The 21,849-nt window shown below is 47.2% G+C and overlaps 2 protein-coding genes across 5 annotated transcripts in view; one reads left to right on the forward strand and one right to left on the reverse strand.

Annotated features, from left to right (window-relative positions):
• The window catches only part of CPLX2 (complexin 2), a 128,998-nt gene extending 122,332 nt beyond the window's left edge, over window positions 1-6,666 (forward strand). For all 4 annotated transcript variants that reach the window (XM_083488570.1, XM_083488569.1, XM_083488571.1 and 1 more), the window contains one exon: window positions 1,495-6,666. In XM_083488570.1, coding sequence (XP_083344696.1) covers window positions 1,495-1,692 — 198 coding nt within the window. In that variant the 3' untranslated portion in view covers window positions 1,693-6,666. The remainder of the gene's footprint in view (window positions 1-1,494) is intronic.
• Window positions 6,667-13,564: 6,898 nt separating this feature from the next.
• THOC3 (THO complex subunit 3) lies at window positions 13,565-20,161 on the reverse strand. Its single transcript, XM_083488501.1, has 6 exons — window positions 19,898-20,161; window positions 18,950-19,106; window positions 17,708-17,912; window positions 16,925-17,086; window positions 15,339-15,439; window positions 13,565-14,356 (listed from the first exon to the last, which is right to left on the reverse strand). The coding sequence occupies exons 1-6, from the start codon at window positions 20,078-20,080 to the stop codon at window positions 14,193-14,195; spliced, it is 972 nt and encodes a 323-aa protein (XP_083344627.1). The 5' UTR covers window positions 20,081-20,161; the 3' UTR covers window positions 13,565-14,192.
• Between the last annotated feature and the right edge of the window lie 1,688 nt (window positions 20,162-21,849).

Consider the following 21,849-nt stretch of genomic DNA (forward strand, 5'->3'; position numbering starts at 1 on the left):
GGTGTGTGTGATGTCACATGGTGGGAGGAGACCCAGTGGGGCCCAGCTCACCCTCCAAAAGACATGACAGGGCCTACTCCCAGCCATGGGAGGGCCCAAGTGAGCCCGTCACAGCCGCAGGAGGGCTTTTCTTATCCTGACTCCCCCAGCATTCAGTTTAATTGGATTTTCCCAGGTACCAGTATAATGAGAAACGGAGGCAAGCTTCTCTCCATCCACTTTCTCTAGAGCATGCATAACTTTATGCACCTTTCTTATGCCCTCTCCCCCCCCCTCCGCCCCCTTTGCACACTTTTCCTCTGAGCTAAAAGGCTCTAGACATATGATCCATGCTGCAAGATTAACATCAGCGCTGGGAGCCAGGTGGGTGGATTCTGGGCGTCTGGCAGAAAGGAACCTTTCCAAAGATGTCTCTCCCCAGTCCTTATCTCTCTCTGTCAATCACTGCCCAGTTCCTGGCTCTCACTGTCCTCACATTATTAGTGGGGGCGGTGTGGGTCTCCCTTTATCACCCACATTGTAAGTGGATGTATTAGGGGGCTGGTGCTCACTATCTGCAATCTTCAATATCCTTCTGCCGAGGCAGATAGCGCAGCAGCCGGTGCTGCCTCTGCCCAGCCCATAATATCTTGCTAGCAGGGGCAGATGGGAACAGAAGATTCCAGCCTTGTGCAAATGAACACACAGAGCAAGGCTTTTTCCGCAGCTTATTTTTCCATTTGGCACCTGGCCCTGCTCACCACAGGCAAGTGGCCCTCAGAAGGCTACCTCAAAGGAAGTGTGGCCCCGGGGCTGGAAAAGGGTTCTTCAGCTCTGCCATAACATGTTTCCAATTCCTTGCTAGTGTCTGTTGCTCTAGGTAGGAGCAGCCACTTGCATCCTTGCCTCTCCTGTTGTTGTTGTTGTTGTTGTCATCAATTTCTATACCACTTCATATTTTAAAGGAAAAAATCTCAAAGTGGTTTGCAACACATTAACACATCACATAAAGCAACCCAGAATCAAACATTGCTGAAGAAAGTCAACTATAAAGTATAAATTCAAAGCAACAGAATTAACAGCAAACTAAAATGTTACCTTACAGATTGGAGGGGGAAACCCACATTACTAATGGAAGTCAAATATAAAATGCACAGTTAAAACAGCGTATTTGCCAAGAGGATGCTAAAGCTTGTCATTCAGCCATATCCTCATGGAGCCGAGGCAGCAACAAGAGACTGGCTTGAAATGCAGCATAGGAAGCCTCACAGGGACATTTCTGGGTGCCGCAATGGACCCGTCAATGCAGCTGCATGCAGGTTCACTCAGAAGTAAGTCCCAGTGATGTCAAAGGGACTTAACTCCCTACTGAGCGTACTCAGAAATCAGCCTGCAAAAATAAGGGCAAAATCATTCTTTTTAAAGGTATGCTTTGCACTTTGCATGGTGTAAACCCAAACTGCGTCAAACGCCTGCATGCCTGTCTCTGACTTCTTGTGGGTGTCTCCCGTGCAGTACGGCTTGAAGAAGAAGGAGGAGAAAGAGGCGGAGGAGAAGGCAGCGCTGGAGCAGCCGTGCGAGGGAAGCCTGACGCGCCCCAAGAAAGCCATCCCAGCAGGCTGCGGGGACGACGACGACGAGGACGAGGAGAGCATCCTCGACACGGTGCTCAAGTACCTGCCGGGCCCACTGCAGGACATGTTCAAGAAGTAGCCCTGCCCCACCAGCCCCCTGCCCTGCGCTGCCCACTGTCCCTGGCACTGCCAACTCAGAGCTTGGGTTGAGGGAGGGCGGTCCCAGTGGGGCAGGGGGGGATTTTCATTTATTTTTTTACTTCATTTGATTCCTTTTTCTTTTGTTCCAAGGGAAGACCCCAAACGTGTCCATGTGCCACGGGGCCCCTGCCGAGCCACCGCACTGCCCCACCCCACCCCTTTCCCCCCAGGAAGAAGCACACCAGGCACAGGGCATGCTCCCCCCTCGCTGCACCTCTTGCTACCCATCAGACCAAAAACCTCTCTCACCTGCTCTGCTCCCTGGAGCTGCAGGCTGGGCCACTGCCGGGAGCCTGCCTCCCCCTTTCTGATCCCTGCTCCCTGCCCCGTGGCAGAGCTGGAGTTCTGTTGTGCCAAAGTGCCAGCTGGCTACATGGGGAAACGACCCCCTCTCCCCCACCCCACACAAAAAAAACTGGGCACAGGGTGAGGAACTTGGACCAAATTCACTAATGCAACCTCATGGGGGCCCTGGGGAAGGGGCTTGGGCTCTGCCCCCCCCATGCACATTCCTGAAACCCCCCCCCCATGTTGACTGCCAGGGAGGGACTGGGTGCCCATTTCCCTTCACACCTTGGGGCAAAGCCAGCCCTGCACATTCCATCTCTTGACTAAGAGAGCAACCAAGAGGAGCACCCCCTGCCCCACATCCTCGCACCCAAGGGCTGCTGGGTTGTTTCTCACATGCTTGGGGGGAAGGAGGAGCTTGTTTCTGGAAGGAATCAAACTCACACACCCCCAAACACTAATGCGGAGAGACTTACCTGCACCAAGAATTATGTGTGTGGGAGGCAGGGGAGAAAGCTGTCCCTGCTACGACGACTTCCATTTCAAGCACGCACATTCAGACACACCTTCCACAGCCCCACTACAGCCGGCCAAGGGCCAAGATTAAGCATCAGATCTTCCTTGCAGGATGACCTTTGGTCTTGGGTTCCAAGACCTGTTGGCTCCTCATGGGTGTGGCGGACAAGAGGTTGGGAGGTGGCACTGTCACCCTCGCTGTCTCGCCCATCTTTTTCTGATCCAGTTCATCCTTTGTCATTTGAGCTGCAGGGGGTGAACTGGGGCAGCTACAGGCTGCAGAGTATGAGGACCAGGGCCACCCTCTTTCTGCCATTTTGCTCTCCAAAGTGGAGGGTTTAGACTGAGTCTTGATTTGGGGAGCAGGGGACTGAAGTGGATCAAGGGCGCTTGCAGGCAGGGGCTTATTGTTGTGAATGGGTCGTTTAGATGTTGTAAACGGGTCAGTGGCAAGAGGTTTACCAGGGTTTTCCCCAGAAAGGGTAAATCTGGGATAAATAAAGGGGAGGAAACACAGACAGGCATTTGCCTACGTGAGGACCACCCATTCCATAATAAACACCCACTTCGGAGCACCCAAACTCAAAGAAAGGGGAATAGGGTCGGATGCACCCAGCAGCACATGGAGGATGGAATAAGAGCTCCTTTTTCCAGCCTGGGAATAGCCAGCTGCATTTGTGTTGCTGGAGAACCTGAGGGTCATCATCGTCACCTTCTTTGAAGGGAGCTGGTGCAGGGACCCTGGGACAGAACTGCCAGCGTGTGTGGCTCACCCCTGGCTGGAAGAGCAGTCTCGTGGAATGAGGAGCCTCAATTCATCTCTTAGGCTAGGGTTGGGAGCCCATTGCTGTGGCTATCTTGGTCCCCCAGGATCCTGCTACAGGCCCCTGCAGATGCAAAAATGGTGCACAGAGCAGCACAGACACAAATCTTGCCTGCACTACTCTTGCTTCCATGACCTAAACATCTCTTTCCTCCTCATGCTGCCCCAGTTTTTCTCCTTAACTGAGAAATGCCAAGGACCGCCACCCCCACCCCCATATACACACTGATTTCTGGGCGGGGGTCGAGGTACTGTATGGTCTGTGGGAGAATCTTCTGCTCTTCCACCTCTGCAGCCCCCATCCTGCCCATGGGTGTGGCGATCTCCAGATCCCCCAACCCGCAAAAGAAAAACACCCAGTGACTCTCCTTTGCTGGGCTATTGTTGCATTCACTCCCTGCCTGCTAACCCCATCCTTTCTCCAGAGCCACAAGATTAAGCAAAAAGCAGTGAGTGGGGGACAAGGAAGGGCGGTTTGGGAGTGGGGGGAGACGTCTCCCTGCTGTTGGTTGGCACCCTGCCAAACACCACCAGACCTTGGCCACTGCTGAAAACAAAGGCAAGGGCCCAGCCTTCCTTGGGGAAGTCCTGTGGTTCTCATTCTTCTGTATATTTGTTTGGGAAGGAAGGTCCCAATTGTTCCCCCACCCCAAGATTCCCCGGTGCCCCTGGGGGGCTTTTGCTTTTTGGTTGGGGTTGAGTTTGAATCTGAAAGAAATCTCCCTCCATTGAGTGTCCTTCCTTCCTTCCTTCCTTCCTTCCTTCCTTCCTTCCTTCCTTCCTTCCTTCCTTCCTTCCTTCCCTAATAGTTAAAGCCATATCAGTTAGACTGCAATACTATCAACACTAAAAACTCTGCGGGCTGCGCTCTCTCATCTTGTACAAAGGAGCGTCCCTGGGGGGGGGACCTCTCCCCCTTGCCCGCTTGTCTGTGTCTCCGGCCACCCACCATGTGGCCCATGCGTGTCTTTTTTGCATTGGTGTCTCTGTAACAGGGTAATTCACCCCAACGCCTGCCATCTGTCTTATTGTCTCTGCTAGTCACTCACGAGATGGTCACTGTACGGCTCCATGGAGCTCAGGACTTGGGGGTGGGGGGCAGAGGAGCTTCGGGCAGGGCGGAGTAGAGAGGGCCAGGGTGGGGGTGGCAAAGGGGAAGCAGCCCATTCAGCACCTTATTTGCTCACAAGCCGTTTTTGCCATGGCCGACCATTGTGTGTGCAGTCACCTCCTACCAGACACAGAGCATGACTGTGGTGTGCAGGGACTGGCCAGCGGAAATTCAGGATGCTCCCTGCTGGCTGCTGGCAGGTGAGCTCTGTGGCGAGGTGGCACTGCTTTGTCCTGGGCTCTCACACGTCCACTGTCTGCTGCTGGACCCTGCTGGCTGAATGCTGAAAACTGCAATAAGTCCACTTCTCACATGGGGCAAAGGGCTGATGCTGAAGCCAGCTTCCTGCCTTTGGGGTGGTGTTGCTGATGCTCTCGGTTTACTTTGTTTTTTTAATGCTACAGCCACACGTTGGTGGCCCGATCCCACACAGTGGGCTTTGACAGCCCTGGGTCCCACCGTCCACAAGGCTTCTGCTGGCCTCTGTGGACCTATTCTGGGCAAGACCTAAAGGTAAAAAAAGATAAGGCTCAAGGGGTATCAGAGAGACCTGGGATGGCAGCACCCACAGCAACAGAGAATGATTAAACCTGGCTTCGGCATGTGGGAATCTCAGTGCTGCCATCGTGGGACTCTTCTCCAGTTACCTTTGCAATGCAGGAACACCAGCTATTTCCTGCTCCACCAAAGGAACATCAGAAACCACAGGAGACATGCTCATGCTTCAGCTCCTTCCCAAACACCCCACAACAAGCAGAGGCAACGCTGGTTGGGAGAGGAGCCATTGTATGGGCTTTTCTTATATCATGACCTTGGGCTTCTGATGTTGTCTTTGCGGCACTGGAAGGCACTACACTGCAGCAGTTCCCAGGCCACCACCAAGGTAGCCTGGAGGAAACCCCTTGCCTAGTGCTTCGACATTACCACTTTTAGTAAATTGAGAAGAAGCTGCTTCTAATCTGATGGTGTACATGCACTTCAGTGTGTGTATGCACATAAGGGGGGGGGGGGGAGAAAAGTTGTAGCATATACACCAGTATGTTTAAGCCAGCCTCCCTCCACCATCCCATGTATAAGGCAAATAAATCTGGCCACTTCCGAGATCCCTTAACTCCCTTGTTCTCCTACATGTTTTAAGGCTCAGAATCACACATATGAGTGTCTGTTTACATTAGTGCATGCCTGACTCTGTGTGTGTGTGTGTGTGTGTGTGTGTGTGTGAGAGAGAGAGAGAGAGAGAGAGAGAGAGAGAGAGAGAGAGAGATGGTTGGAAGGAATGCTCACTATTCATTTATGATGTGGTGCATATCTCTGTGTGCGCGTGGATGCATGAGAATGTAAGCAAAGCCAGTGGTGTATATGTGAATGTGCCAGCACTTGTCGCAAGGGCGGATGTGTGTGCGTTGGCACAAACCCAGGGGGCGTGCTGGAGTCTCCAGTGTGTCGGTGCCAACGTGTTCCAAGTGTGCAACCCATTTGTTTACAGATTGCTTCCAGAGCAGGATATCCCTCAGGGGCTCCGCATGGGCACAGAAGAACTGATCCCAGTCCCCTCCGGGACCCAGTCAAGAGCATTGCCGGAGGGGCCCTGCATCCTCCCCACCCCGCCGTGCATGCATTCCTCTTTGTCTGCTTGCCTGTCACTGCTCTGTATTGGGAGGCGGCAGGCAGCCCTACTGCCTTGTGCACTAACCTGCCGGAATGTGTAAACCATCCTGTCTTGCTTGTGCCATCTCTGCTTTCTAGGGTCATTGTGTCTACCTGGCTAGTCCTTGTCCCATCTGCACCTGAGAAGGACATCGTACACAGCGATGGGGTTAAGTGTGCTGAAGGGGTTCCCCAATGGAAAGATATGGGGCAAGCCAAGCACCCTGCGGGCCCTTCAGGTTAAAGCTGCTGGGGGACGTCCGTCTCCCGCCAGAGAGATGAACACCTTAGGCTACGGGGTGCACCACTTCTGAGCCATTGCCCTCGCACCCCGCCAGCCTTTCCATTTAACCTGGAGGAGCAAGTGGGGAGCCGGTGACACCCCTTTCCCTGCCTGGGTGGGGTGGAGGACGCAGGTAGAAGGGGACAGCGAAGAGTCAAAGAGGCTCCATCCAGCCACCCTATGGTGACCATCCTGCTCTTACTAGTCTTTGAAGAAATAATAAAATAAAGAAATTTGTACATTGCCCGGTGTCAAGCATCTCTCTGGCTGCACGTTTGGGAGGAGGGATTGCAGCAGTAGCGGCAGTTATAGAGAAGAGAATTGAGGTTGACACAGGAGCAACACTTTGTGGAAGAGTTGTGGGACTACCTCTGGTGCTCAGATTGCAAGGCAGACCCTGGAGACCCTTTTGCAGCAGCTCCCTTCCCTACAGCTTTTAGACAGCTAAAGTGGGAGCGTGTTTTGTCTAAAACTGGGAGGGAGGGTCTGGGGAATTGGATTGGATCCCTCCCTCCCCATTCCCCCATTAATTCAAGTGTTGCCCCTCTTTGCAGAGAGACTAGCTACAGAAAAGGAGTAAGAATTTTGATAGGATGAAACACTTTGCTAAGTTTGCTGTAGGCCCGGGCTAGAAAGCCAGTTCCCGCCCCCCTACACACACACACACACACACACACACACACACACACACACACACACCCAATGTTGCTAGACTACAAGTCCCATCATTCCTAACCATTGGGTGGGCATGCTGGCTGAGGGTTATGGAACTGGAGACTCCCACAACTGGAGACTCTCACACTCTGGAGAGCTGCAGATTAGCCACCTCTGCTGGGGGTTCAAATAAGGGTCCCTGAAGAAAAATAATTCATGTGCAGGGTTCACAATTACCTCCCTTCCCCCACACACCTCCGGAACACTGCAAAGTGGGAGATGAGAGGGGCTGGTTCTTTCTGGCAAGCAAAAATGCTTGCTCTGACAGAATGCTCTCCCAGGTTTTGGGAAAGTGTACTTAACATGCTTCCTCCCACTCCAGCCTCTGCTCATTCATTAGGACAGAGATAAGCCACTTCTGGAGTGGTGAGGAACCTGTTTGACCTAAAACTGTTCAAGAGATGGTTAATTAAAAGTGTCGATACAGTGGTACCTCGGGTTAAGTACTTCATTCGTTCCGGAGGTCCGTACTTAACCTGAAACTGTTCTTAACCTGAAGCACCACTTCAGCTAATGGGGCCTCCTGCTGCCGCCACACCGCCGGAGCCTGATTTCTGTTCTTATCCTGAAGCAAAGTTCTTAACCTGAAGCACTATTTCTGGGTTAGCGGAGTGTGTAACCTGAAGCGTATGTAACCTGAAGCGTATGTAACCCGAGGTACCACTGTACTTCCTTCCTTATATTAATCTCAGTGCTGAAGAACTTCTGCATACTCTCTTAAATCTCTCCTTCAGGCCCCAAGGAAAGATGGAGGCAGGGGGAGAGTTTTAGTCATTGCTGGTGCCAGCTTCCTTCAACAAATGTGACAGTGATTCACAGCCTCCCTCTCTTGTTCTCTTCCCCTAGGAAGGGGCAGAGCTAGAGAGAATAATCTCACAGGACCACCAGGTGCTAGCTAGCTAGCCCAACGTTATTTCTGTTCATTGATCGCACGTCAGGTGGGAGTGGCAGCCATGCTCTTATTTTAAATACTATGACCTGCCCCCAGCACTTGGATCAGAATGACAATGCACTCTCTGTACTAGTAAGCAAAGAGTTTTTAAAGCCAGCATTACTGGCAACTGCAGGATATTTGTGCCAGACAGAGAGAGCTAGGAACAAGCTGCTCTCGTTCTTTGGGCCAGATCCCTGCTGGGCACTACAGAGCTTGCCATATGGTAATGACTGGCAGTAAGTGCAACCCTTCTTCGGGAAGGAGCCAACACCCGGGGAGCTCAGGAGCTGCCTGGCTTGGATACAGGCTTGCTGTTTGCTGCCGGGTGACCTTGGGCAAGTTGCTGCCTCCCTACAAACTTCACTTCTCCGTCTGAAAATCAGGGTAAAAGTTATCACAGCCACCAGCGAGTATACACAGTAAGGCTAAGATGACTTGGGGTCTTGTGAGGTCGGTTTACAGTTGATCATTCGGTGCATGCAGTAACATAAAGCAAGCTCAGAAGACGAATGCCTACCAAATGTAAGTGCTGCTGCAATCCTTCATGGTTGTGTTCACTCTTATCAGGACATGGTCCCAGATATATGTATCTATCAGGCACTGCCACAACAACCTGCGGTCACTGACTAATTCATCCAGCATGTGGATGACAGTTCCAGGACTATGCACAGGCCTTGTCATAACATCTCACAGGCCACTTTGAAGGCTGTTCCTTTCCCTTTTTAACATTTAAACAGGCTCTGCCCTTGCAGTTTACAAGGCCTGTGAGTTCTAGCTGTCCAGATAAGCTAGATTTTTGTGAGCAAGCTACCATTCTTCTATATGCCAAGGCACTTTCCACACCACCCTCTGGAAATTAAGAATCCACCTTAATTTCCCTATTGAAAAACCTGTTATAGAATATTGATTCTTAACCATTTATAAGTATGTTCCCATGTGACTTACAGGGGAATCTCCAAATCCCTATCAACATGCAGAACAATATGTTGTGGCAATGTGGTCTATGTTCATATCAACAATTGCTTAAGCTCAGTAAAAACATGCTGGAATTCCTACATCAATTGAAAGATTTAAAAGGGTATAAGGCTCTTGTCTGAAGAGGACAAAATATGCTTACTCTGGCCTAAACCATTTATTTCCATTAACACGACCAAACAGCACACTCCTTGCATGCAGAAGATTTCAGGCTCCAAGTAAAGCATCTTTGCCAGTTAAAAGGCTGGCAAAGACCTCTGTGTGAAATGTTGGACAGCTGCTGCCAGTCAGAGAAAAGAATACTAGGCTAGATGAACCTGTGGTCTCACTCAGCATAAGGTGTGCTTCCTATGTTCATAAGTCAAAAGCCCTCCAGATATTGATTCCAACTCCAATCAGCCACAACTGGCCTGACCAATACAGTCAGTTGTAGTCTAATTCCTCCCCAGATGCTGCTGAACTCCCATCAACCCAAGCTAGCAAGGCCAATGGACAAGGATGATGGGAGATGTAGTCCAGCAACACCTGGGGGTAGCACAGGTTCATTAAAGGGGCCTCCATTCTGAAAGTGCTGCTGTTGGTGAGCACAAAGCAAATAAGGGAAGGCAGAATCTCTTCCCTGAGTGATATCCTTTGAGAAGAATGGTGCTCTTGTGCATTAAGAAGGCTGACTAATGCAGAGGTTTGCCCTCATGAATAATGCCTACAGGAGAACCTAGGAGTCCCATCTGTCTTGACCCACCTGAACACAGCAGAAGAAAAGCTGCACAGAAGGAGAGGGAGGCAGAAACACTGGGCGCCTAAGCTTGGCAGGAAGCTCCCTTAGCCTTGTGTTTACTTGCAAGTTCCCCAGGGGCAGCACTATGGGCTGGGGGGAGACAATGGGAGCTGATTGCTGCAAGGACTAAGGCAGCAGAACCAGAGAGGATAATAGCAGCTCTTTGGTCTGGAGGGCTCAGCCCTGCTTGGAATAGAATTAAGTAATGGCTATGATTAGTGCCATGGAGAGGAATGGAAGACTGGTCGCCTGCTGAGAATCCCGGCAGGCTTCTGGACAGAGCTGGAACTGTAGCAGCCCAGGGCATCTCTACATCGCAACCCGGTCTGTCTCCAGCTTGCCATCCCCCTGCTGCCTCTCCTGTGCCATAACAATGTCATCGGTATAGACCAGGGATTTTTTTAAGACTAGAGGAATTCATAGAGGGGAAGTTTATCAATAACAATTAGCTACAGTAATAAAATTGAACCTCCAGAGTTAGGGGCAGTGTACCTCTCAGCTTGTAAACTTCCCAAAGCATCTGGCTAACCACTGTTGGGGACAGAATGTACTGGACTAGATTTAGCCTTTCGCAGGTGGCGCTGTGGGTTAAACCACAGAGCCTAGGACTTGCCGATAAGAAGGTCGGCGGTTCGAATCCCCGTGACGGGGTGAGATCCTGTTAGAATCATAGAATCATAGAGTTGGAAGAGACCACAAGGGCCATCGAGTCCAACCCCCTGTCAAGCAGGAAACACCATCAGAGCACTCCTGACATATGGTTGTCAAGCCTCTGCTTAAAGACCTCCAAAGGAGGAGACGCCACCACACTCCTTGGCAGCAAATTCCACTGTCGAACAGCTTTTACTGTCAGGAAGTTCTTCCTAATGTTTAGGTGGAATCTTCTTTCTTGTAGTTTGGATCCATTGCTCCGTGTCCGCTTCTCTGGAGCAGCAGAAAACAACCTTTCTCCCTCCTCTATATGACATCCTTTTATATATTTGAACATGGCTATCATATCACCCCTTAACCTCCTCTTCTCCAGGCTAAACATGCCCAGCTCCCTTAGCCGTTCCTCATAAGGCATCGTTTCCAGGCCTTTGACCATTTTGGTTGCCCTCCTCTGGACACGTTCCAGTTTGTCAGTGTCCTTCTTGAACTGTGGTGCCCAGAACTGGACACAGTACTCCAGGTGAGGTCTGACCAGAGCAGAATACAGTGGCACTATTACTTCCCTTAATCTAGATGCTATACTCCTATTGATGCAACCCAGAATTGCATTGGCTTTTTTAGCTGCCGCGTCACACTGTTGGCTCATGTCAAGTTTGTGGTCAACCAAGACTCCTAGATCCTTTTCACATGTACTGCTCTCAAGCCAGGTGTCACCCATCTTGTATTTGTGCCTCTCATTTTTTTTTGCCCAAGTGCAATACTTTACATTTCTCCCTGTTAAAGTTCATCTTGTTTGTTTTGGCCCAGTTCTCTAATCTGTCAAGGTCATTTTGAAGTGTGATCCTGTCCTCTGGGGTGTTAGCCACCCCTCCCAGTTTGGTGTCATCTGCAAATTTGGTCAGGATGCCCTTGAGTCCATCATCCAAGTCGTTGATAAAGATGTTGAATAAGACCGGGCCCAAGAAAGAACCCTGTGGTACCCCACTAGTCACTCTTCTCTAGGATGAAGAGGAACCACTGATGAGCACCCTTTGGGTTCGGTCAGTCAGCCAGTTACAAATCCACTGAGTGGTAGCATAGTCAAGACCACATTTTACCAGCTTCTTTACAAGAATATCATGGGGCACCTTGTCGAATGCCTTGCTGAAATCAAGGTAGGCTACATCCACTGTGTTCCCTTCATCTACCAGGCTTGTAATTCTGTCAAAAAACGAGATCAGGTTAGTCTGACATGCTCCTGCTAACCTAGTAGTTTGAAAGCACGTCAAACTGCAAGTAAATAGGTACTGCGGGAAGGTAAACGGCGTTTCTGTGCGCTGCTCTGGTTCGCCAGAAGCAGCTTAGTCATGCTGGCCACATGACCCAAAAGCTGTATGCCAGCTCCCTCGGCCAATAAAGCGAGATGAGCGCCGCAACCCCAGAGTCGGTCACGACTGGACCTAATGGTCAGGAGTCCCTTTACCTTTACCTTTAGCATAGTAGGGCTCTTCTCATATTCTTGTTGCTACATCCCCACTGATTGCAGCAATCCTTGAGAAATCAGCTAATTGAGGAAGTTCATCCATTAGCCATTACCAGCAGCCCTGCTCACCCTCAATTCTGCCTTTCCCCTGGGCTCTTTCTAAGAACTGACAGTCAATAGCCAAGAGCCTTGTCTAATCAGATATGTCTGCAGCAATTGACTGCAAAGTGCATCCCATGTGAGCTTATCATTATTCATAATTTTTATGTGTGCTTATGTATGATACTAGATGGCTAGCATCTACACAACCAGCCACTCCTGGCATTTAGCCTCCAAATTTTTCAATTTTCTTTGCCTAAAATGTGCCAGCTTCATAGGTGTCATCAGTGCGATTCTAGTCCACTGTTAAAATTTGAGGTCCTTCAAATGTTGCTGAACTACAAGTCCCATCATCTCCAATCACTTGCCACGCTGGCTATGAATGATGGGAGGTGGAGTCTAATGACATCAGGACAACAGGTTCCCCAACACAGCTCTGAATCTCTCTGAATTGTCCAATCTGTGCCTACCAACCTGGTTTGTCAAGACTAATCCATGGCATTTTTAGAGTCACTAGTAGAGCTTAACTTGTGTGAAACTCTACACTCCATGCAAATCAACTAATTAAGTATTTTAGCGCCCCCATGAACAGGGTGTCTGGTGGATTCCCCCATTCCCTGCAGAGATCTGTCTTCCTTTCAGAAAAATGGCTGGGTACCAGACTGTGCCAGTAGAGCTTCCTGCAGGCTACAGCATTAGCATCTACATAATTCATGGACTCCAGCCGTTTGATCTCAGCTTTGAAGAGGCTCCAAACAAATCTTACTAATGTAGCAGCCGACCTGCCAGGGAACAATTGGTGCAAAATGGAGAATGGGCTTTAATTGGCTGAGCATTGGGGTTGCCAGAATCACTTCTTCTACTACTAAAGGGTCAAACTGCCCTCCAGTGGAAATAATATGCCAACACAGGCATCATGAAGCTTGGCTCCAGAAAGGACTGCAAATTTGCTGATTAAAAAATGTACAGTACTACTAAAAATGAATGAATCTGTTATGTTATGATCTAGGTTCCAGTGTTTCAATCTGAAAATACTCGACTATCCTTCTCATCATCATTAATAAGATGTTTATGTTCATTTATTTAAAATACTTATATGCTGCCCTTCTTCAAAAATAATTTGAAGGCAATGTTCAATATAAAATAAAAGTACAGGCAACAACCAATTAATGACCCAGGAGTGACCCGAAAACATCACTAAGCACGTCCTTAAAGGGGTGGAAGAAAGCCTTAACCGGGAAGAATGGTGTTGAAGCACCAGCAGCTAGGGTGACACTGGCAGGAAACCTGAAGGATTAGACCAAATATCATTTTACTTCAGCATCCCAATTTATAGCAGCCAACCAAATGCTTCCAGGAAGCCCCATGCAAAACAAAAACATCCCTAAGTTTGCCTTTTCTTTGCGCCTTCCAGTTTCATTATGCTGTTCTTCAGAAAAAACAGTGGCACAGAGGGGTATTCTTGGAATTGCATTATTTGTACATCCTGGTAATTCAATATATTGGCTTTTTAAAAACTACAACACAGACAGGTTTTATGTTTTTATTTACTGAAACAAATTATCCAAAATACAAGAACAGGTTCAAACAAAAAATAACCCTATTCCCGATCCCTTCTCCTTTCATTACCCTAAGGCGCAAAAGGAATGAAAGACACACACACAAAACCTCCAAAGGAGGCAAGACGCGCACTCCTCCAAAGGAAAAGGAGGATTCCAAATGTGACAACAGAAAACCTGCATACAGTATTCCCCAATCTTTCCATTTTTAAGGGAGACACAAGTCATGACAATGGCACAGTCACATGGATTTAGAGGGACTGCCTGCTACATCCTGAGAAACTAGAGGGCAGGGATTGTTTTCCTAACTGAACACACAGCACACAAGACACTCAAATCCACTGGCAGCTGTAGCTTCCTCTTTGCAATAAAAAACAATTAACAGCCTAGAAATTGGAGAATTTAGTCAGCCAGTCAGCCTCTGTACCTTTTAGAATGGTTGGGCATTTTACAAAAACTTCAAAAAGCAAGCTTTCTAGGCATGGGAATGTCAAACCACGGTGCTGCTCCTGCTCAAAAACTGGAAACAGAGAAGCAATGCATATGTGGGCTTGACTAGGAATACCAGGTTACAAATACAGTCCCCAGGAGGCTTCTCTTATGAGTCATTGGGAAGACCAAAGAGCTTCACGGTTCCAGCTTCTCTGCTGCTATCATATTTGCCATCTTTGTCATCGCAGGCGAAGGCCAACAGGGGCCGCTTTGGATGCCAAGCCACAGTGAACGTTGAAGACTCGCACTGCACTTCCCACAGCTTCTCACCTGAAGTATAAAGACAGAATTAACCCAGGAACCAGGACAAATGCAGCTGGAACACTCTTGTTCTTGGCTCGCCTCTGTAGAAGAATGCAGTTTAATGAGTTCCATCAAAGAAGAATTTCACACTGCAATCTTTTTACATAAAATTACAAGTGCAATTCAAAGCCAAAAGCTCTCAACCAGCAAGAACAGAGGAGGGGTTTGTAAAATACTGGTGGTTCATAAAATTACAGGGACTGTTGCTTTGAGAACAAGAGGAGCTTAGGCTAAGCATGGGGCACTTTCTTCATAGGCACATGACATCATGGGCCCTCTTCCAAGGGACGTGTGCTAGCAGTAGCCGCGATGAAAAACAAAAACGCGCATGGCTAAGAGTTAGCAAAAATGAAGCACTCGTGTTTCCACACTCACTCTTCTCCCAGTACCCTAGCAATTCTTTTTCCCAGCCTAAGTGATTACGACTCATAAGGTCGGCTTCTTTCAAGCCAAATTGCAGAACAGGGTTAATTTTGGATGGGGGTGGGCGTCACAGCATACGGGAAGGAAAGGCTTATCCCTTCAACCCTCCCCCCACAAATGCCCCTGTGCAGCTAGTAAACTTGAAAGAAGATTTTTGGAGCCTATAAGAGACTATTTTCAATCCTAATTGCTGAAGGGACTGGATGTCGGGAGGTGAGAACAAATAGGAAGGCCCCGTGGGCTGTCAGGTTCCCCACCTCTGGCTGGGACAATATCCTCCCACTCCTGCATGTTCTGCCTGGATTCCCCCACACCAGATATGCATAGCTTTGCCAAGTTTTTAGGTCTAGGAATGGACCAAAATAAATTTAGGGAACCTCCAGTAGACGACAGGAAAAGTATAACACACATTGATAGTGAAAGCTTATTCAAAACCAACATGATCTTCATCTGAGCTCATTCCCTAGTACATGTTTTTAGAATTGCTTTGCCTTTCTTGGCAGACAGTGAGAAGAAGAGCACTGACCTGTTTCTACCTCAGCAATGTCAATGAAGTGATCTTCAGAGGCTGAAGCCAGCATCTTCCCATCATGGCTGAAACTCAGTGTCCTCACAGGCCAGTCGAGCCTGAAATATAGGAGCAAGTGGAATAAAGGGCGAGAAGACAGATACCAGTCAGATGCCTCTTGGAAGCATGAAAATAGCACCCAAAGCCAATAACTCTCCCCTCTTTATTTCTTCCTAGCAACTGGGAGAAAAATACTGCCACTGGGTATGGCAATTCTATTTAGTCACCATCATGCTGTTGATAAAGCAATCCTCCATTAATTTGTCTAATCCCCTTTTAATGCTAAGCCAGATGCCATAATATCTTGCAATAACAAATGTTGTGCATTAATTACTACACTAACACACATACATATATACATATATACATATATACATATACATAGCTACACATTGTATTTTCTCTGACTTTTCTGCCAACAGATTGTGTTAGCCAGAGTTAAAGTATTAGGAAAGGCATAAAATTTTCTCCTCTTTTCTCAGGCCACACCACTTATTTTAAGTTACATATAAAATAATAAATATTATTGCTCTTGAACATGTCCTCCTTGATCTTTTTTGTTCACCATATTCCATATGTGGCTGCACATCTAGCAGTTATGATATGAGCCATTTAATATTCAACTGCTTTCCTAATAATCCTCCAAGCTTGCTTTCCCCACTGTCACTCAGGTTGGATAGAAAATCACGATTTTTAAATGGGTGGGAAATTGATTTCTACACACAATGTTGTAAAAATCAAAATACTATATGGGTTGTATCCAACTTAATCACAACATGAACATAACAACTTCCAGAAGTACAACAGATAAAAAGACTGAGTTAAAGGCTGCTTTACTAAATAAAAAAAATGAGCCATGGTGAAATTCTGACTTTTAAAGTTAAGCTTCAAAATCACACACTGACAATGCTATCCATGCACCCACCCAACTACTAGAACTTTGCAGTAAGTTCAGTACTCGAATTATTAGATTATTTATTAAATTATCATTACTAAACAGAGAGAAAGACAGTATCTCTACAAGCCATTGCTTATATAAATTTCAGTAGACTGCATTCATGTGGCTTCCTTAGTATCCTTGCCCAAAAAAAAGATTTGAACAAAAATCTGTCTCTTATATCCACAAAGATGTTATGAACTGCAGAAGCAAAGTTTTTGGATTATGCTCATAGGTTGTATAAAAGCTCACTTAGTTTGAGCAGGAAAAATGTGAATTTTAAAATAAAAACAACTTATTTAAATCCAACACTTTATAAACTTGTCTTTTTTTCTTAGTGATTTAAATTACCTTGATATAAATCAGTCTACCCTGCCAAAGCAGCAAATTGAATTGACATTTTCATAGATCAGTCATGGCCTCCTCCCGCTCAATTTTTTCCAAGAGCAACAGCCCATTCAGAGCACTTCAGTGTACAAGTGGTTAAGAATTATTTATCCAGTCTACATACCTGGCTGCAGGAGTGCAAAATAAGGTATGGTATAGACATTTTGACAACCCCTAGGGTCAAAAAAGGTCATTAAGTTCACAGATCAAGATAACTCACCTAGAAAAGCATCGCACGCATACAAGCTCATCCACATCCCAGAGGCTAACCAATGCATCAGCACTTCCTGTAGCGAAATACTTGCCCGTTGGGTCAAATTTGATACAGATGCAGTTTGAAGGATGGGCATTAATTGACTGGATGAGCTTCAGCTCTGGATAGCTGTAGAAAGTTAAAGAAATGAAGTTGGAGTGAGGTTGGGGAGAAAACAGCCCTTTTACTAGCTATGTAATATCTGGAAATGTCTTCTTACTGATCACAAAATGGAAGCTAAAACCTGCTTGTATAGTAGAGGCAACAAAAGTTGCCCACTCTAGGGAGGCTTTGTGGCAGTTGTAAGTCACTGAATAGTAACAGGAATAACACATTTTTTTTGTATTCCACTTACAGAGCTCCCCGCAGGAATATGAGATTGTTTAAGACATATTCAAAAGACAGATTTAGATGTCCAATTTAGAGGGAATGACAGATATAGAGGGAAGGAACAAAACAATTTCTGTTACATTGACTGGAATGTGGGGATAAAGCCGTAGGTCTGTACCAACGAAACAAAGGTATAAGCTGGGACACAGGGTGGCATCAGGGAAGAGTTCATATTTATTGTGCCTCTGTGATGGGAAACTTCTGGTTCTTAGGCCTAAGTAGGTCCATGAGGCAGTTTTCCCTTGTACACCCACCTGGGTGTACACCCCACAAGTATTTTTCCCCACCCACAACCCATACAAAAGTCAAGACAGGCAACTCACTTGCTGCCCTTCCCAGTAAAGGCCATGGTGAGGGTACCTGAGGATGTTGATGCAACCGTTGCCATTGGTGAGGAAAAACATGTTGTTGTCATTGTTCCATGAGATCTCATTCACCTCAAACTTGAACTGTTCCTCAGCTTTGGACCGATATGTTTTAGCATCAATGAAGGTGACCACATCATCCTTGTTCCCTACTGCAATAGTCTGTCCGTCGGGGCTCCAACAAATGTTAATATTCTCCCCTGTAAAAGTGAGGAAAGGGAAATTGAACCTACTGAATATTCTGGGGCAGGAGTTCAGTCAACACACAAAGTCCTGCATTTTTAAGCCAAGAACTTCTTACATAATCACGTATACCCAGCCCTATAAAATGCAGCTTATCTACCTATACTCTCTTCACCAGAGATATGGTGCCTGTGGCCCTCCAATTACTGTTGGTCTCTAACTGCCATGGTTAAAGCCATGGTTTTCCCAGTAGTGATGTGGGAAGTGAGAGCTGGACCATAAAGAAGGCTGATCACTGAAGAATTGATGCTTTTGAATTATGGTGCTGGAGGAGACTCTTGAGAGTCCCATGGACTGCAAGAAGATCAAACGCATCCATTCTTAAGGAAATCAGCCCTGAGTGGTCACTGGAAGGACAGATCGTGAAGCTGAGGCTCCAATACTTTGGCCACTTCATGAGAAGAGAAGACTCCCTGGAAAAGACCCTGATGTTGAGAAAGATTGAGGGCACAAGGAGAAGGGGACGACAGAGGACGAGATGGTTGGACAGTGTTCTCGAAGCCACAAACATGAGTCTGGCCAAACCGCGGGAGGCAGTGGAAGACAGGAGTGCCTGGCGTGCTCTGGTCCATGGGGTCACGAAGAGTCGGACACGACTAAACGACTAAACAACAACCACCAACTGCCAGTCCCACGCAGCTCAAGATAGCTGCATTATAAACACCATTAAGAATCTCGTCCCCCGCTCAACCCTCTAGATGGTTTCTAGTGGTACTGATAAAATGGTATCTATAAGTTATACCTTCAATCAATGCTTTTGAAATACAGTCATAGTACAAGTTAATTTCAATCTCAGCCCCTTCTTGAGCAACGAAAATAGAAAAAGAAGAATGGTTCATGTGGGCTAGGTTGCCAGTGGAGATTGACTGCCTCTCAGGACCATCTTGCTCAGGTTCTTGTACTTGCCCCCCATTAAACGCAGTAAACCCTTGCAAAATACAAAACAAAAGCACATAGGACAGCTTTGTTTTCAGTGAATATTAGTGATACCTACCCTTGGTATTCACAGAGGCAATACATTTAGTAGTGCGGACATCCCATATACGGATGGTTTTGTCTCCAGACGCGGTGACAAATAAGTCCGGGTTGCTGGGGTGCCAGCACAACTGATCCACGCTGTCTCCATGGCCACGGTAATTATTCTCCTTCACCTACGGAAAACAGTAAAGTTCTAAACTAGTAATCCACACACACAGATCCCTCAAAAGGGAAATGTTATGACGACCCTTTGAATTACCATGCATCTCACAAGCAGCCTAACTAGACTTAATAATCATTCTAAGCACACTATCATCCAAGCCTAAGTGCTCAGTTTTCGGGTCAAACCTCTTTTAGGAATAGGAACTCCAGAAAGACCTGCAGGATCAGACCAATGGCCCATCTAGTTCAGCATCCTGCTTTCAAAGTGGCCAACCATATTAGAAGCCCAAAAGTAGGTCCTTGTGGTTTCCAGCAACTAGTATTCAGAAACATACTGTCTCCAAACATGGAAAAAGCATGTGAAGTTATCCAATCCTCACTTAAAGTCATCCATGTTTGCAGCTACCACGGTTACTGGGGGGCAGATTCCATGGATTAACTATGTGATGTGAAGGAGCACTTTCTTCTGTCCTAAATCCTCTCCCATTCCGTTTCAGTGGATCCCCACGACTTCCAGTGTTGTTATGAGAGATGGTACCGACTTTCTCCATGCCACGCAGTGTTTTATACACTCCTTTCATTGACACCTCTAAACCGAAAAGCCCTAAATGCGGCGACTTTTCCTCACGGATCCCAGAGATCCATATGCCGGGGAGCGAAGTCACCACTGCTAGGCGCCCAAGTGAGCAGGATTCACGCCAGCCCCCGGCTGCGGCAACTGGTCTCTCTGCTCCTCCTATTTCCCCGCCTGAAATATTCCCCCGCTCCTCCTATTTCCCCGCCTGGCGCACCCAGCACTGACCAGCCGGTCCTTGTCGAGCACGAAGACGCTGGCGGTCTTGTCGAAGGAGCCGGAAGCGAGGCGGCGGCCGCAGCAGCTCCAGGCCACCGAGTGGACCTTGGCCACGTGCGCGGGGAACTCGCGGATGCGCGTGTTGGCCCGGAACAGCTCCTGCATGGACTGCACGTACGGGGAGAGCGCCATGGCAACCGGGCCCAACCGAAGCGGGCGGAGCTTTCGGCGGCGGCGGAGTGCTCTTCCGGGTAACAAAGGTAGAGCTTCCGCCGCGTTCTGCAAGAGATGCGCGGAGGAAACTCCGCCCGCGGGGGTAGCGCGTGCATTCAGTACGCAGGCGCGGCGGGGCTGAAATTTAAATAAATGAAACGGACATGAATGGAAGAAAGTCTCTTTCGCTTTGACGGAAATATTTGCAGGGCAAGACTCAACCCTCACTGACTGCTGGGACAGGATGGTGAAGATAGATAGATAGATAGATAGATAGATAGATAGATAGATAGATAGATAGATAGATAGATAAGATTAGATAGAGTGCTTTTTTTCTTCAAAAAATGTTTAGCGGTACCCTTATTTTCCTACTCATTGAAATACTGCCCCTCAATGAGGCCAAACTTAAGAGTCACAAAATGTTTAGGGGTATGCGTATCCCCTACGTCCCCCCCAGAAAAAAAGCACTGGATAGATAGGAAGAAAGAAAATAGTTGCTGGGTGTGCAAAGGGAAAAGCCGCGAATTTAACTGGCAAGTTTGATTTTTAAATTTTCTAAATAAGTGTTTTGTAGGAGAAGCATCTTCTGTGCGCCTCTTCTCCAAGCGATGCTGCCCCACTGGTAGAATAGGAGACATTGCTTCTCCCCCAAGATTTGCGGCGAGAGTGAGACCGTAATTGGGTTAGTTGTTGGAAGGATCTGGGGGAAAGAGAAGCGCGTACATGGCCAGATAAAGAAAAAGATTTGCTTGCTGAGCTTATCTCTTAACAACCACTATCTACAGCTGGGTTCTGTGAGTGTTTACTGGGGAAATATAGTACAGTTCTTTTGGACTTGGCTTTCAAGCACAGATTAAGTTTGCAATCTAGGGTGTATGTCTGATAGCTGCACTCTGTCAGAAAGTAAATTTGAATTGAATTTTAGAAATAAGGCTTCATCGGTTGTATCAATTTCAGAATATGAAAACAAACTTGGAAAATATGTACTCTGTTGCTGCATAGGTCTTTTGTTTCTGTTTTCTTTGAAGTTTTCTTTGTTTCTGTACTTGTAATTTAAAAAGTCAGAAATAATAGCGGGGAGATTTCCCATTTCCTTTGACCTTGCAGAGAAATATTTGAGGTCATTTTGGGAGAGAGAAAATGGTTTCAGGACTTTTCTGTGGGTTTCAGACATGTGGCTTACCTATTTGTATGTGTTTGCTTGGTACATTTATCAACATCTATTTTATATATATATAACCTTATTCTTATAACACAGCATTCACCCTTAGATCTCAGGGCAGATTACAACATAAAAGCACATTGTTAAACAATGTTTGAAACAACTCGCAATCACAGAAATAAGTTGGATTCTAAAAGCATACATAACAAGTTGTCAAAACTGTTGAATAGTTGCACAGCCCTTTAGCCAAGGACCACCCAAAGCTATCATATGTCACATACTGTATGTCCCTGTTTAGGGAAGTTTTTTAATGTTTGATGTCTTATGTTTTTAATATTAAGGCTGATTGCCTTATTTTGGTGAGTCTGGACATGTTATATACCTTGGTTCCTCAATCTGCTATTTACAAATTTGCACCTGTTGTTGCTCATGAGAATGCTCCATTGACAGTATGCTCAGTTTAACAGATACTTGACAGACTGGTATTGCAGGGAGGGGTAAGCCCCTACATTCTAAGCAGCTTATAGCATGGGGGGGTAGTACACTCAATGGCCACCTCCCTGGTATCAGCTTCTAAGAAGCATTT

The sequence above is a fragment of the Podarcis liolepis genome (assembly GCF_965112155.1).
Source record: "Podarcis liolepis genome assembly, chromosome: 2".
Lineage (NCBI taxonomy): Eukaryota > Metazoa > Chordata > Lepidosauria > Squamata > Lacertidae > Podarcis > Podarcis liolepis.

Excerpts from the sequence above, each read along its gene's own strand:
- THOC3 (XM_083488501.1), bottom strand. The coding sequence starts at position 20,080 with ATGGCGCTCTCCCCGTACGTGCAGTCCATGCAGGAGCTGTTCCGGGCC. Across the intron at positions 17,087-17,707 it reads GGTTGCATCAACATCCTCAG|CTATCCAGAGCTGAAGCTCA; the intron begins GTACCCTCACCA and ends AACTTTCTACAG. Across the intron at positions 14,357-15,338 it reads CATTGCTGAGGTAGAAACAG|GTGAGAAGCTGTGGGAAGTG; the intron begins GTCAGTGCTCTT and ends TTTATACTTCAG.